Genomic DNA, 12,606 nt, shown 5'->3' on the forward strand with positions numbered 1-12,606 from the left:
TTATTATTATTTCAAAGGAAAAATTATGAATTTTGATACTTTTACTGTTACGATTACTGTTATCATTATTGTTTGATCCTCAAAAGCAAAGGTAAACAGTGACGAAAAATTTGATAAAATTCATAACTTTAATTAAATGCGTAATCAAAAGCAATCCAATTACATTTGTGTTTGTGTCCTATTACAATTGATCTACCAATAGAATTTTTTACGATTACACCAATTTTCATTACGAATTGATAAACGTGACATTCATTTCATTCGTTTCCCTTTGATATACAATTGTAGATTTGTCACCCACATAACCAGACTGTCAATGTTAGAGATTCAGTTGTTTAATTTTAAAAAGTAGAAGAACTAAATCAACAGAAGGATAAGGGCCAAGGAAAATAGAATTAATGTATAGGTTTCTATACTTAAAAGCAATTGAAGAAGTTGTTTCCAAAACTCTTTTTTATTTTGTTTACTTTTTGTTATAGTTTCTATACTTCAAAGCAATTGAAGAAGTTGTAATTTAAAAATGATGAAGAGTTGGATGATCAAAATGGTGATTTAAAGTAGACAATAAGTTTATAAATATAGAAGAAAGTGATAGGATGTGAAAATATTTGATACAAGAACATACACCCCAAATAGCCTTCCTAGTACTAGTTTAATATAATTATTTTGCTCTCATATAGTTAGGTAGAGTAATTAATGGACATTAGACACAATTTGAGTCATTGACCCAAATGAGGCAAGATGTTGTGCAAGAAAAACCTTGAAAGGCCTACTTTGTTGCCTGTTTTCTCTACATCTTTTTCTATTTGTTGTCTATACTCTTTGTAGCTGAACTGCCTGTAAATGCTTGGTTTCAACCAACTCTCAATCATCACATCATCAGATGGGCAATAGAAATATGCAAAGGAAAATCTTTCTACTCCTTCAGAAGCAACCACTCTGTGTTTAAGGCTCCTAAAAACATCATTGCTCACAACCTGCACCCATCACAAAATATTCTTTTTACCATTTAAGATCACTTTCTTCACAAAAGGCTGCTAATATATATGTACATATATATGTTTATGTTCTCTACATGGCCTTTTGATCTTTTCCTATATGTTATTCTTGAGAATAAGTATTTTTTTTTCTTTTTTTAGGACAATCGTCGCGGAGATGGAGGATCGAACCTTTGACTTATGGGATGGGAAGGAAGGTCGTGCTAATTACCGTTGAGTTTAAGTTCATTTTGCTGAGAAGAAACGATCTTTTAAGGTTACAATTTAATTTTGCTGATTCTTTAGGGTATTTAGTTCTTGATTTGAAATCTATAGATATGAAGTTTATTTAGTCTTTCTCCAGTTTCAAGTTTATGGAATTGTTATTTCATCTTTTCTGATTACTACCACCAGAAAACATCCAACCGCAAGATATAAGTTTTAGGCAGTGACTTAAGTGTCAAAGGAATTTCAAATCTAATTTTAAATGGTTTTGTTATTAGCCTTTTATTTTTTAAAACAAATCTGTTTTGCAAACAATTATTTCTGGTTTTTCACTCAGAAAGTCATTTCAAATAGGTCGGTAATTTATCTAAAAAATAGGTATTGATATCTCTATTTCTAAAGATAATACTTGGGTGCATCCGAAGATGCATTTATATTTATGTATCATTTCTCATCACTCACATTAAAAAGAATTAAAATATTAAAAAACAAGAATTTATCACTTGATAAATTATATTATAATTGGACAATTTAGTGAGATAATTAAAAAAGAAAAGAAGAAGAATTAAAAATATCCCAAAAAAATAAATTTGTAACTCCTTTATTATAATAATAATAATAATAATAATAATATTTTGGAATCTGAAATTTGGCTAAGATATAACAGCTTGATAGTTTAAAAAAGAAAATAGTTGTATAAAACAAAAAGTTCATAAAAACTGAAAATTCAAAACAAAATAAATCATAGTGCAATCTGTCCAAAACTTATTTTCATACGTTTAATAATAATATATTTTTTGTTTCTTATTAAAATTGTAGTAGTCTTTTAAAAAGAAAAGCTAACGTCATATAAGTTGTTTATTTTATTTTCATTTTTAAACAAATACTTTGAGGGCTTACCCAAAATTTTAAAAATCGACTTTTTTTTCTTTTTCTTTTCAAAGTAAAGTTTAGTCAAGTATTCTAAAAATTAGTTTTCAACCTAATGAGTTAAAACGTATACAAATCTTTCTTAAAGATGAAGGGTTCGAAATACTTCATTTAGATAAAAGAAAATGCCTTGCTTAAATGTAATTGTATGCTCATGTATACATACTCATAAATTTTTATGTTTTTTCATTATCTAGTTCCACTCATTTTCTTAAAAATCAAGTCGAGTTACAAAAACTTAAAAAAAAGAAAAAAGAAGGTTTCCAACGTTTTTTTTTTTTTTTTTTTTTTTTTTTTTTTTTTTTTTTTTAGAATTTGACTAGAAATTCAAGTGTTTCTTTAAGATTAATGAAAACCTTAAGGGAAACATTGGGAGAAAAGAAACATAAATTGCAAAAACAGAAAACTAAAAATAAAAACCCTATTTAAAAAAAAAAACAGGAAATTTTTCAAAGAAAGGCCTAGGGGGCAAGAATCATGAAATGCTCTTTTTTCCAAAAGCGGGTCCTTTTCTAGCATATGCTTAGCTGCACCAATAACTGATGCCTATTGGAAAAGAGTACCAAAATTCTCTCTTGGGCTAGTTGTGATTGGTTGGATTCGTGTGTGGTAGTAACCCTTTCGTTTTTAGTTTTTGTTTTTTTAAAATCAAGTCTATTTTTTTTCAATTTCTTATAATGAATGATATCTTAATTTGAATAAAAGAGTTGAGTTTTTTTAGCCAAATTTCAAATTCTAAATACAAATGTTTTAAAAAACTTCCTTTGTTTTTTTAGTTTCTAAACTTTGGCTTAGTTTTTTAAAACATTGGTAAAAGTAAATAACAAAGCATGAGGTAGAATGAGTGTTTATAGGCTTAATTAATTTTTAGAAACAAAAAACTAAAATCCAAATATTTGCCAAACATGGCCAAAATCATTATCAAACAAAACCTAAATGCCTATCAAATGGAGCCTAAAACTAGTTCTACTAAACCGAAAAACTCAAGATACATATACATTTATATATTTCTTAACACTCTAAAAGCCTTTTGTTTTGAAAACGTCCTAATTAGGGTATGGGCAACACATTTTATTTAAGTTGTCTAACAATATTTCTAAAAATTTGCAAATATAGTAAAATTTATCGAAGATAGACTTTATCGTTTATTGACTCCTATTAGCAATATGGTCTATAATTGGTAAACTCTGAAAACTAGATCTAAATTTTACTATATTTGCAAATTCTTTTGTATTGTACTAAATTTCCAAATAGTTGGAGTGATATGAAAAGAGAAAACCGAAGAAAGGTAAGTGTATGGAGGTGTACCTGAAATAAGTCACCGATGTTGACAAGCAAAGCTTGTGGGTTAGGTTTAACAGGAAACCATTTTCCAGCTTTCATGAGTTGCAAACCACTGGTTTGAGGTTGGTAAAGTATTGTGAGATAATCACTGTCGGTGTGAGGAATTAAGCCATAGACTTTAGAAGCAAATGGACAAGGTGGATATCTATTCAGTCGAAAGCTGCTCTTTCCTTTTTCACATCTTTCTTTGAAGTAACTTGATTTTATTCCCAAGCTTTGCCCTAATACCTCTGATATGTTCTCTGCTAACCTCCCAAACTTCTTCACCACGCCTTCCATTGTTGATCTGTTTCTCTCAAAATACACTCAAACTCAGTCACACCAATAACATATGCTTTTATAATATAAGACCAAAACCTAAAACCCACTCATTTGTTTCATAACTATTTTGTTTTATATACCCAATTTTGAGATGAGATTCATCAAAATGTGGCTTTTTCGTTTTCAGTTGTTTTGTAATTATGATACTTTTTTTATTGTTTTGATTAATTGGAAGGTTTCTTTCTAGCCAGCTTATTCATTTGGACGTTCCTTGTTCCTTTTGATCAATGAATTATCGTTTCTTCAATAAAGAATACATTTTAGGATTTTTTTTTTTTTTTTTTTTTTTTTTTTTAATTTGAACTATGTTTTGAAAAACTTGTTTTTATTTTCAAAATTTAACTTAAAAAAGTTTCAGAAATGAAAGAGATACTTAAGTCTCATTTAATAATCATTTTGTTTGTAATGTTTTGTTTTTTAAATTTATTTTTGTTTTCTCCTTATTTCTTAGTAAAAAATCTAAAAACCAAAAACAAGTTTTTTTTTGTTTAAGTTTTGGGTCCTAAAATATAAAACAAGTTTTTAAAAACTTCTGGTTTAGTTTTTGAAAATATTGAGAGAAAGTGAGCAACATAATATATAAATCCAGAAGTGATAGTAGAGCTCACAAGCTTAATTTTCAAACTCCAAATACAAAAAAATAATGCCTCATATGGTAACTATTTGATTTTTTTATTTTTTGTTCTTTAAAAATTAAGCCTACATATTCTATTTCCACCTCTAGATTTCTTCCTTTCATTCTCTACTTTTTACCAATTGTTTAAAAAATAAGCCAAAATTTGAAAACTAAAAAAAAGTAGATTTCAAAAACTTGTTTTTTTTTTTTTTTTTTTTTTTAAATTTTGCTAAAAATTTAACCATTGTACTTACAAAAGATGCAAATCATTATAAGAAATGGGAGGAAGTAAACTTAATTTTCAAAAATAAAAAAACAAAAAACAAAATGATTACCAAATGAAACCTAAATGATTATCAATTGAGACCTAAATTATTTATCATTTTTAACTTGTCAAGGGGCTTTTAATTTGATTAGCGCATTAGATTTAATAACTATGAGGGTTTAATTATTTAAAGGGGCGGGAGAATTCACATAAAAATGTGCAACTTTAGAAAGACTCGTTGGTTTCTCTAATAAAACGCAATACATTTGAAACCTTCTACACACGCCTTCTTTAAATCAACTCTAAATTTCAAGAACAAAATTTGAGCCAAAATTTTAAATAATAAGTAACGATGAGAAAATTAGTTTGACATAACTCCTTGGTCTTTGTCAAATATATATAAAAGAAAGAAAATTGCTCCCCCCAAAACTTCTCATTTGTACAAGTATTTATTTAATTTCATAAAATTAGTAATAGAAAACATGTTTCACAGTTATAAATATAGCAGCAGTCAGACCTAAAGTATTAGCAAATATAGCACAATATCAAAGAATTTGTAGATATAACAAAATTTTGATCAACTCTCAAAACCTATCAGTGGTAGACCATATCACTGGTAGGAGTCTATCACTGATAGATTTTGCTATATTTGCAATTCTTTAAAAATAGTGTTATACACTTAATAATTATTCCTAAAAGTACTATCCATTGTAATTACCTTAAATAAAAATCTCTCCCGAGAGAAATTTTCTAATAAACCTTGATAAAGAATGACAAAAAAAAGAAGAAGAAGAAGAAGAAGAGATATTTTGTTATTTTAAAAATGAAAAAAAAAGGTGAAAAGGCACACATGGGGAAAATGGGAGATTTTTGTTTGTCATGTTTTTGGGAAACAAAGTATATATATGAGAGAAGCAATAATGAAAGGAAAAGTGTAGTAAGAGCCAAAATGAATTTGTTGCATAAAAACCGAGCAGAAAAAAAAAAACAAAAAAAAAAAAAAAAAAAAGAAGAAGATAAGATAATGGAAGAGGGGGTATGCCCCCACGAGACTACAAACTTGTTCATGTGATGGTCACGTGATGGGGTGGTGTCAAACTATGAGCATTGCCCTTTTAGCCATGCACTCTCTGTTGCTGTGGAAGCACCCCTTCTCAGGTACTTCACATGCCCTTTCAGTCCTTGTGGGGTACCCCTACCCTAAATCTTCTTTATATATATATATATATTATATACTATGTATATACATAAGTATGTATGTATACGCTTCCTTTAATCTTATCCTCATTATAGGTCTAGTCACGTCCGTAACAACAATACTTATTTTTGTACATCTCATTCAATCACTTAAAAAAAAAAAAAAAAACTTTAGTGTCCCTCGATTATACCCATCTTTGTGCAACCCACCTAAGTGTTCAATCACAAATTTCCATGTGACAATCTTTTCTTTTTCTTTTTAAAAAAGATATGTTTTTATATCTTTTCATTTTTAATTGAAAGGGAGTCCGAATTTTATATATATTAAAAAAAGTAAGAAGAATTTATCACATGAAATATTAAGACTGAATAATTAGATAAAATATGCACAAAGATCGATATAACATATACTTAATATTTTTGTACGGGTATTACACATAAAAGTTTATTTGAGTAAGAATTGTTTCCACTATGGATTTTGTTTGTATAGTCCAAAGTTGTGAAGAGTATGATAGATTTGATAAGAATGTTTCTTTATCTTTTTAACGACTTTAATTTCTTAATCCTACCAACTATATAATGGTGTATTATTTTTAAGTGTTTAATTTTGAAGAAAAGTAATTTTAAAAAAGAATTTAATTAAAGTGTGTGGCAATCAAAATAACTTGTGAAACACTTTCAACGTATATTTTAAACCATTTTGATTAAAAAAAAAGTTTAAATAAAAATATTTTTTTTAAGAATATTTTTTTCTCTAGTTAATCCAAATAAGCTCTAAGATATTGAAAGTTACTTATATCCTAAGTTTCTTAATGGCATATTTGAGGGTAATTTTGAAACTATTAAAATCATTTATATCGTATCTTTAATAATTTGAAATCAATTTTGATTTTATGAAAATAACATTTAAAAGGTGTAAAACCAAGCCTCAACTTAAATTTAAATTATTAAAAGTACCATCTCTCAAACTTTTCCTAAATCCCACATCCTTAATAAAGAGTACAACATTTTATAAAACACATTTGTGTATGTGAATCAAACAATTTTTTACAACTGATCAGACACTTCAGACTATTAGTTTGTCAATAATAACAATAGGGATCTTCAATTGAAAAATATTTATTGTAGTCAACTAGAAATATTAAGAATTTGGAAATTTTGTTTGATTGTCAAGTGAAAAGTGAGTTAATTTTTTTTTACAAGATACTTAGAAGATTAATTAAATTATAAATTTGATCTCTATGATTTAAAGAAAGTTAGAATTTAATTCTTACGGTTTTAAGAGTTAGAGTTCAATTCTCATGATTTGATAAAATCTTATAAATAGTTTCTATAGTATGATAAATCCTCATAAATAATTTCTACTGTAGGAATCATTTAAGATCATTTTATCAAACTTTAGGAACTAAACTCTAATTATAATCCATAATGACTAAATTCTAATTTTTTTCTAAATCGAACCAAATTTATTATTTAACCTATTTAGAAAGCTAAAAGTAAAAATGTTTTTAAGGGAGCGTTTGGTCCATAGAGTTAAATTGGTAATTATTGTCTGAGGAGTTAAATTATCTTGAGAGTTAAATTGTTTATATTTGGAGTGTAGAGTTGAGTTAAGTTGGTAATTATTATTTGTGTTGGGGTATTGAGTTGAGTTAAGATGAGTTAAAAAGTCTTTTTTTTTAGTTTGCTATTGTTCATTTTAATTTTCAACTATATACATATTTTTCTAGGATTTTTAAGACAAAAACAAGAAGATTTCCAACTTTTTCCATTCTAAAAACATAATAAATTCTCTATAAAGTATTCATATGCTAAACACAAAATTTCGAATTCAAATTTCTAACACTCAATTACATAACATATATTTTTTCTCCATTGGAACATGAAAAAACCAATGAAAAATCCTATAGATCTAATATATTCTCAAGAAATTGAAACCCAAAAATCCAATGAAAAACCTACAGTTCTAACATACTTGAAATCGAAGCTAAAAAATTCATTGATAAAAACTCTATAGATCCAAAATCATGGGCAAATCTGATATGCAAGGAATAATAAAACATGGGAAGAAGACAGATCCAAAACCCATAACAAAAGCTCCAAAAAAAAAATGTAGATCTGACCAAAAAAACGAAAGATAAATAAGAAAAATAGTTGGATCTCCAATAAATAACTACACATGTAGTAGATCTTAGGGAAAAAAAATGAAAACAACCCTAAAAAAATATACAGAGAAGAGCAAAGAGTGATTCAATAAGAAAAGACCCATACTATTAAGCGAGAAGAGAAAAATATGAGGAAAAGAAACAGATGGGACAAAGAGGACCAACCAGATGAATGAAGAAGAGAGAAGATGAGAGAGATAAGAATGGGAGTAATGTGAAGAGACGGGTGAGTGAGAGAGAGAAACGACAGATGAGAGTAATGAGAGAGTTAAGAGGAGAGTTTGAGAAAATGCACCGATTTAAGGGTGTTGAGAGGAAGTGAAATGGTGGGTTATTAAAATTACCGTTTTTATTTTATCAATGAGCCAAACATTGAGTGGGTTTTTTTCGCCCACTTAACTCAACTCTCTCAAGATTATCAAACGCCCCCTAAGTACTTAATGTACGGAGATTTATAATGTTCCCACCTAAAAGTATTACTTTTTAAAGGTCATTTCAAGTTTAGAAGATGAAAAAAACAAAGTACATAAATTAAACTTTTCTACCTACCCTTGCTTTGCCATTCTAGACTTTTCAAACACATGAGCCAAACCAAAAAGGTTGTAATATATTTCTCCATTTTATAGTTATTAATAATTTTGTAATTTTTAAGTGAGCTGTATGGAAGTACTTTTTTTTGTTTGGTACTCACATGAAGTAAATGATGACATTGAATTCAAAACAAGTAAAGCAAGTGAAAAAGGTTAAAAAAACAATTGAAAACTTCCAATCAAAAGACAGAAAAAGGAAAGGTACTATTTTATTTGTATTATTTGTATTTCTTTATTTATTTATTCTTTGAAAAAGCAAAAATACTCTTCTTTGTGTTCATACACTAGACAGTATGTAACATTTTGTTGCTTTTTTAGGGGAAAGGAGCAAGACAGAGGAATGGAGCAGTAACTTCTAGGGATTACTTACTTCTTGTAACCCTACTTTTGATTTAACCTTTTTAAACTTTGAAAAACAAGAAACCTTTTAGGAACAAAAGTTTTAACTGAAAATTTAAAATTTCAAAATTTCCAGCTGAAATATTGCTACTATTTGGTTTATATTAGATACGAAAAAATTTAGGTGCAACCATTATTGCATCCCATCTCTGACTGCACCTAATGAAAAGTTGACCATAAAAAATAATAAAATATATTTTTTTTGGCTAAAAGGAGGAGGCTATGAGAATTAGGTGCAACCTAAATATTGCTTTATTAAATCTAAGCTCTTTTCTAGTTGACACATATTCACTATCGCTCTCAATTTCTCTGTTTTTCGGTAATTACTACTTTTGTATGTTGCTCACATACGAATTTTATATCGAAGTATCCTCCTTCTAAAAGAAAATCATGATTGTTTAAGGATGCATTGATTTTTACATTCTGATTTTGTAGGATTAAGGACCTGAATTTTGTGCAACATGATGTTTAGGGTAGCCCTAAAACCCTGTACTAGGGTTATCAATCAATCACAATAGCTGTACTAAGCTTTTGACTTTTTGATTTCAGATATCAAACCAATCCTTGTTTTTAAGAAGATTCAAGAATTCTTGAGAACAAAGATTCATAAATAGTGTTGAACAATAGAAAACAAATGCACAGTAAACTTTTTACCATTGCAGCTTCATAAAAACACATCACTATTTCTACAAAAGAGGTTAAAGAATATTTCAAGTCTCTAATTAATCATTTAGTTCTTGAACTTTAATTTATAACAATATAGTTTCTATATTTTTAAATGAGCAATAAAACTCTCATTTTCATATAGTAAAAAAAATAATAATTCAGTTTTTAATTTTTTTTTTTTGCCACATATGACAAACTTTTATTGGAGGTGTTCCCAGGGCTACACAAAAAGTTGCATGCAACCAAGACAACACTCAAATATTTTCTTTTTAAATTTGTGATCAATTAATGCATCGGACATCTCAACTAGGTTGACACCTCCTTAATATACATTATGTATTTTTCATTTATAACAATTTAATTCCAATTATGAAAATCTCATCAAAATTTAGTGTCAAATTTTATTAGGTAACAGTTTAGTATTTGTAAGTTTTTAGATAAATTTAGGTGTCCCTAATCTCTTTATCAATTTAGTATTTTCATGAATTGCATTGTTATATAAATATAAAATTGAAAGTTTGAGGATCGTTCTTATACTTTTTAATTCGGTCTTTATACTTTTAAATTTATAACAATGTAACAAATGAAAGTTTAGAAACTGAATTGTTATTTAAACGAAAAGTTTGAGGACTAATTTTTGTTTCATGATCACTATGTATATATATATATAATAACCAAGTTATATCACTAATCTCTTTCTTCTGCATAATGTAGCTCTCTCTCTCTCTCTCTCTATATATATATATAATATTGTACTTATAATCAATTAAGAGAAGTTCTGAAGTTTTAATTCTTCAAGCCAAAGTTCAGATGAACTATGACCACATCAGAGAGTTTCATTTCAAGGAAACTTCTAAATTTATCTCTTGTCTAACTTTTCCTTCTCTTTCGGTTGATAATTAATTAAATATGGTTTTAGATACACTTAATTATGTTATGGAAAAATAGTACTTATTAACAAGTTAATTTATCTTTATATAGATTAGACCCATCATAGAAGCCTGTCAAAATCTTCTTTGTGGCCGTTTCCTCTTTTTGTTTGATGAATTGTGATTAGCACAAGATCATGATGTGATTCATCAACTTAATACCATCTGGTGATTACATTTAAATTAAGAAAAAAAAACCCTAATCTTTGATTATGTGTTTTTTAAATAATATTTTGTCTTTAGTCCTCAAGATCAAAGCTTCTTTCAATATTGTTATATAGTTTTCCGCTCTGTTGTAAGTCTAGTAACGAAGTATATGTTTTTAAAAAACAAAATAAGAAAATTTAGAAAAAGCGGTGAAGATGAAGAAGAAGAAGAAGAAAGAATCCAAAATACAAGGGAAGAGGTAAGAAAGAAAGAAAATGAGTTAAAGTAAGGGGAAATTAAGGTTAATAATATACCTGAGGGTAAGATGGTCGTTCAAGCTTGAAACCTCCAAAACAGCAATATGGAAAGCTTCAGACCAAGAAATTTGAGTTGGAGAAATAGCCACAGGGTTACCCCAGCGGTAAGTACCAGCCAAATTAAGAAAGTTACTCAAACTTTTGTTTGCAAAAGGTTGATTAAACACTTTCTTTTGCTCATAAATCATTGCCTTCAATACCTTCTCAGGAACCCCATGATTCAATATTTGGAAAAAACCCCAATTTCTTGCTGCTTCCACTATCTCATTCTTGCACTTCTCTTTCTCTAAATTCCCCATCTTTAAAAGCCCTAAATCAATCATTGGTAACTCTATTTCATCTTCACATTCCTCCACTACTTCATCATGATCATCTTCTTCTTCAGCTTTTAATCTTCCATTTTTACCCTCCATTTCATCTTTCATCAGAGCATAATACCTTACTTCTAATGGAGGTTCAATCTCCATACTCATACTGAAATAAAAAAAACAAGTCTCTATCACCTCCTTATTATGCAAACCCCCAAAACCCAAATAAACTGATCAAAATAAAATGTTCAAATGAATTACATCATAATTTAAGGCATTCTCATGATGTATTTAGGTTTAGCCTTCCAAAATGAAATGAAGAACTATATATATATATATATGTATATATATTCTAAAAGCTTTATGTAGTTCAAGAGATATTGACATGCCAACACAGATTTTTTCACTCTTTTTTTTTTTTTTTGGTGAAAGAGTGTAGTGTAGCCTAGCTTTTTGAAGTTCTAGGAAAGACAGTGTTAAATGCTTTTCAAACCATACAATAAAATATCTTTTTATCATTTATATCTGACATGTTATGTTTACATATACATCATGGAAACTTCTCTGTTTTCATTACCTCATATGTTGAATTATTTTTTATACTTTATATTATGTTGATTTTTTTTTTTAAAGTACAATGAGTTGGTTTTTTAAGAGAAAAAAGAAATGGGTAGAAAAATAAATTTCCTCTCTAGTATGAAGCTGCAAAAGAAAAGCTTACCGATAAAAGATATAATCAAAGACAAATTTAGTATAGATCCAAAGGGGATTCGAGTCTCCATCAACTTTATGTTCTTTATGATATATATAAACTGACATAATATCAAAATTATTAGCTAGTTTAGTATTAAATTTGTTTTTCAACCTCTTTAGACCTAGGTTCAAGTCTCATTCATTACATTTATTTTTACTAAATTATATCAAGCTCCCAGCAATAAAATTTATGGATCCACCACTATTGCCAATAAAAAGTATGTCTTTTTTTTTTTTTTTTTTTACAAATCTCAATATGACAATTTGAGCTCTCAACTTTAAGAAAAGAAGTATATGTCAATTATTGCCAAGCTATGCTGATGTTGATGAACATAGAAAAATATTAAAATCAAAATTAGCTCGACACATTGCAACATATATTTTGATGATCAACCTCTTCATACCTTTGATTATTGCACCAAAAAACCTAAATTTGTTGGAGATGAACTTAATATAT

The 12,606-nt window shown here is 27.9% G+C and overlaps 1 protein-coding gene across 1 annotated transcript; it reads right to left on the minus strand.

Annotated features, from left to right (window-relative positions):
- Positions 1-545: 545 nt before the first annotated feature.
- Positions 546-11,851, minus strand: LOC120091912 (gibberellin 2-beta-dioxygenase 8-like). The gene is made up of 3 exons (XM_039050077.2): positions 11,086-11,851; positions 3,441-3,762; positions 546-977 (listed from the first exon to the last, which is right to left on the minus strand). The coding sequence occupies exons 1-3, from the start codon at positions 11,559-11,561 to the stop codon at positions 720-722; spliced, it is 1,056 nt and encodes a 351-aa protein (XP_038906005.1). The 5' UTR covers positions 11,562-11,851; the 3' UTR covers positions 546-719.
- Positions 11,852-12,606: the final 755 nt, after the last annotated feature.

The sequence above is a fragment of the Benincasa hispida genome, chromosome 11, assembly GCF_027475165.1.
Source record: "Benincasa hispida cultivar pf3 chromosome 11, pf3_genome.v1.1, whole genome shotgun sequence".
Taxonomy (NCBI): domain Eukaryota; kingdom Viridiplantae; phylum Streptophyta; class Magnoliopsida; order Cucurbitales; family Cucurbitaceae; genus Benincasa; species Benincasa hispida.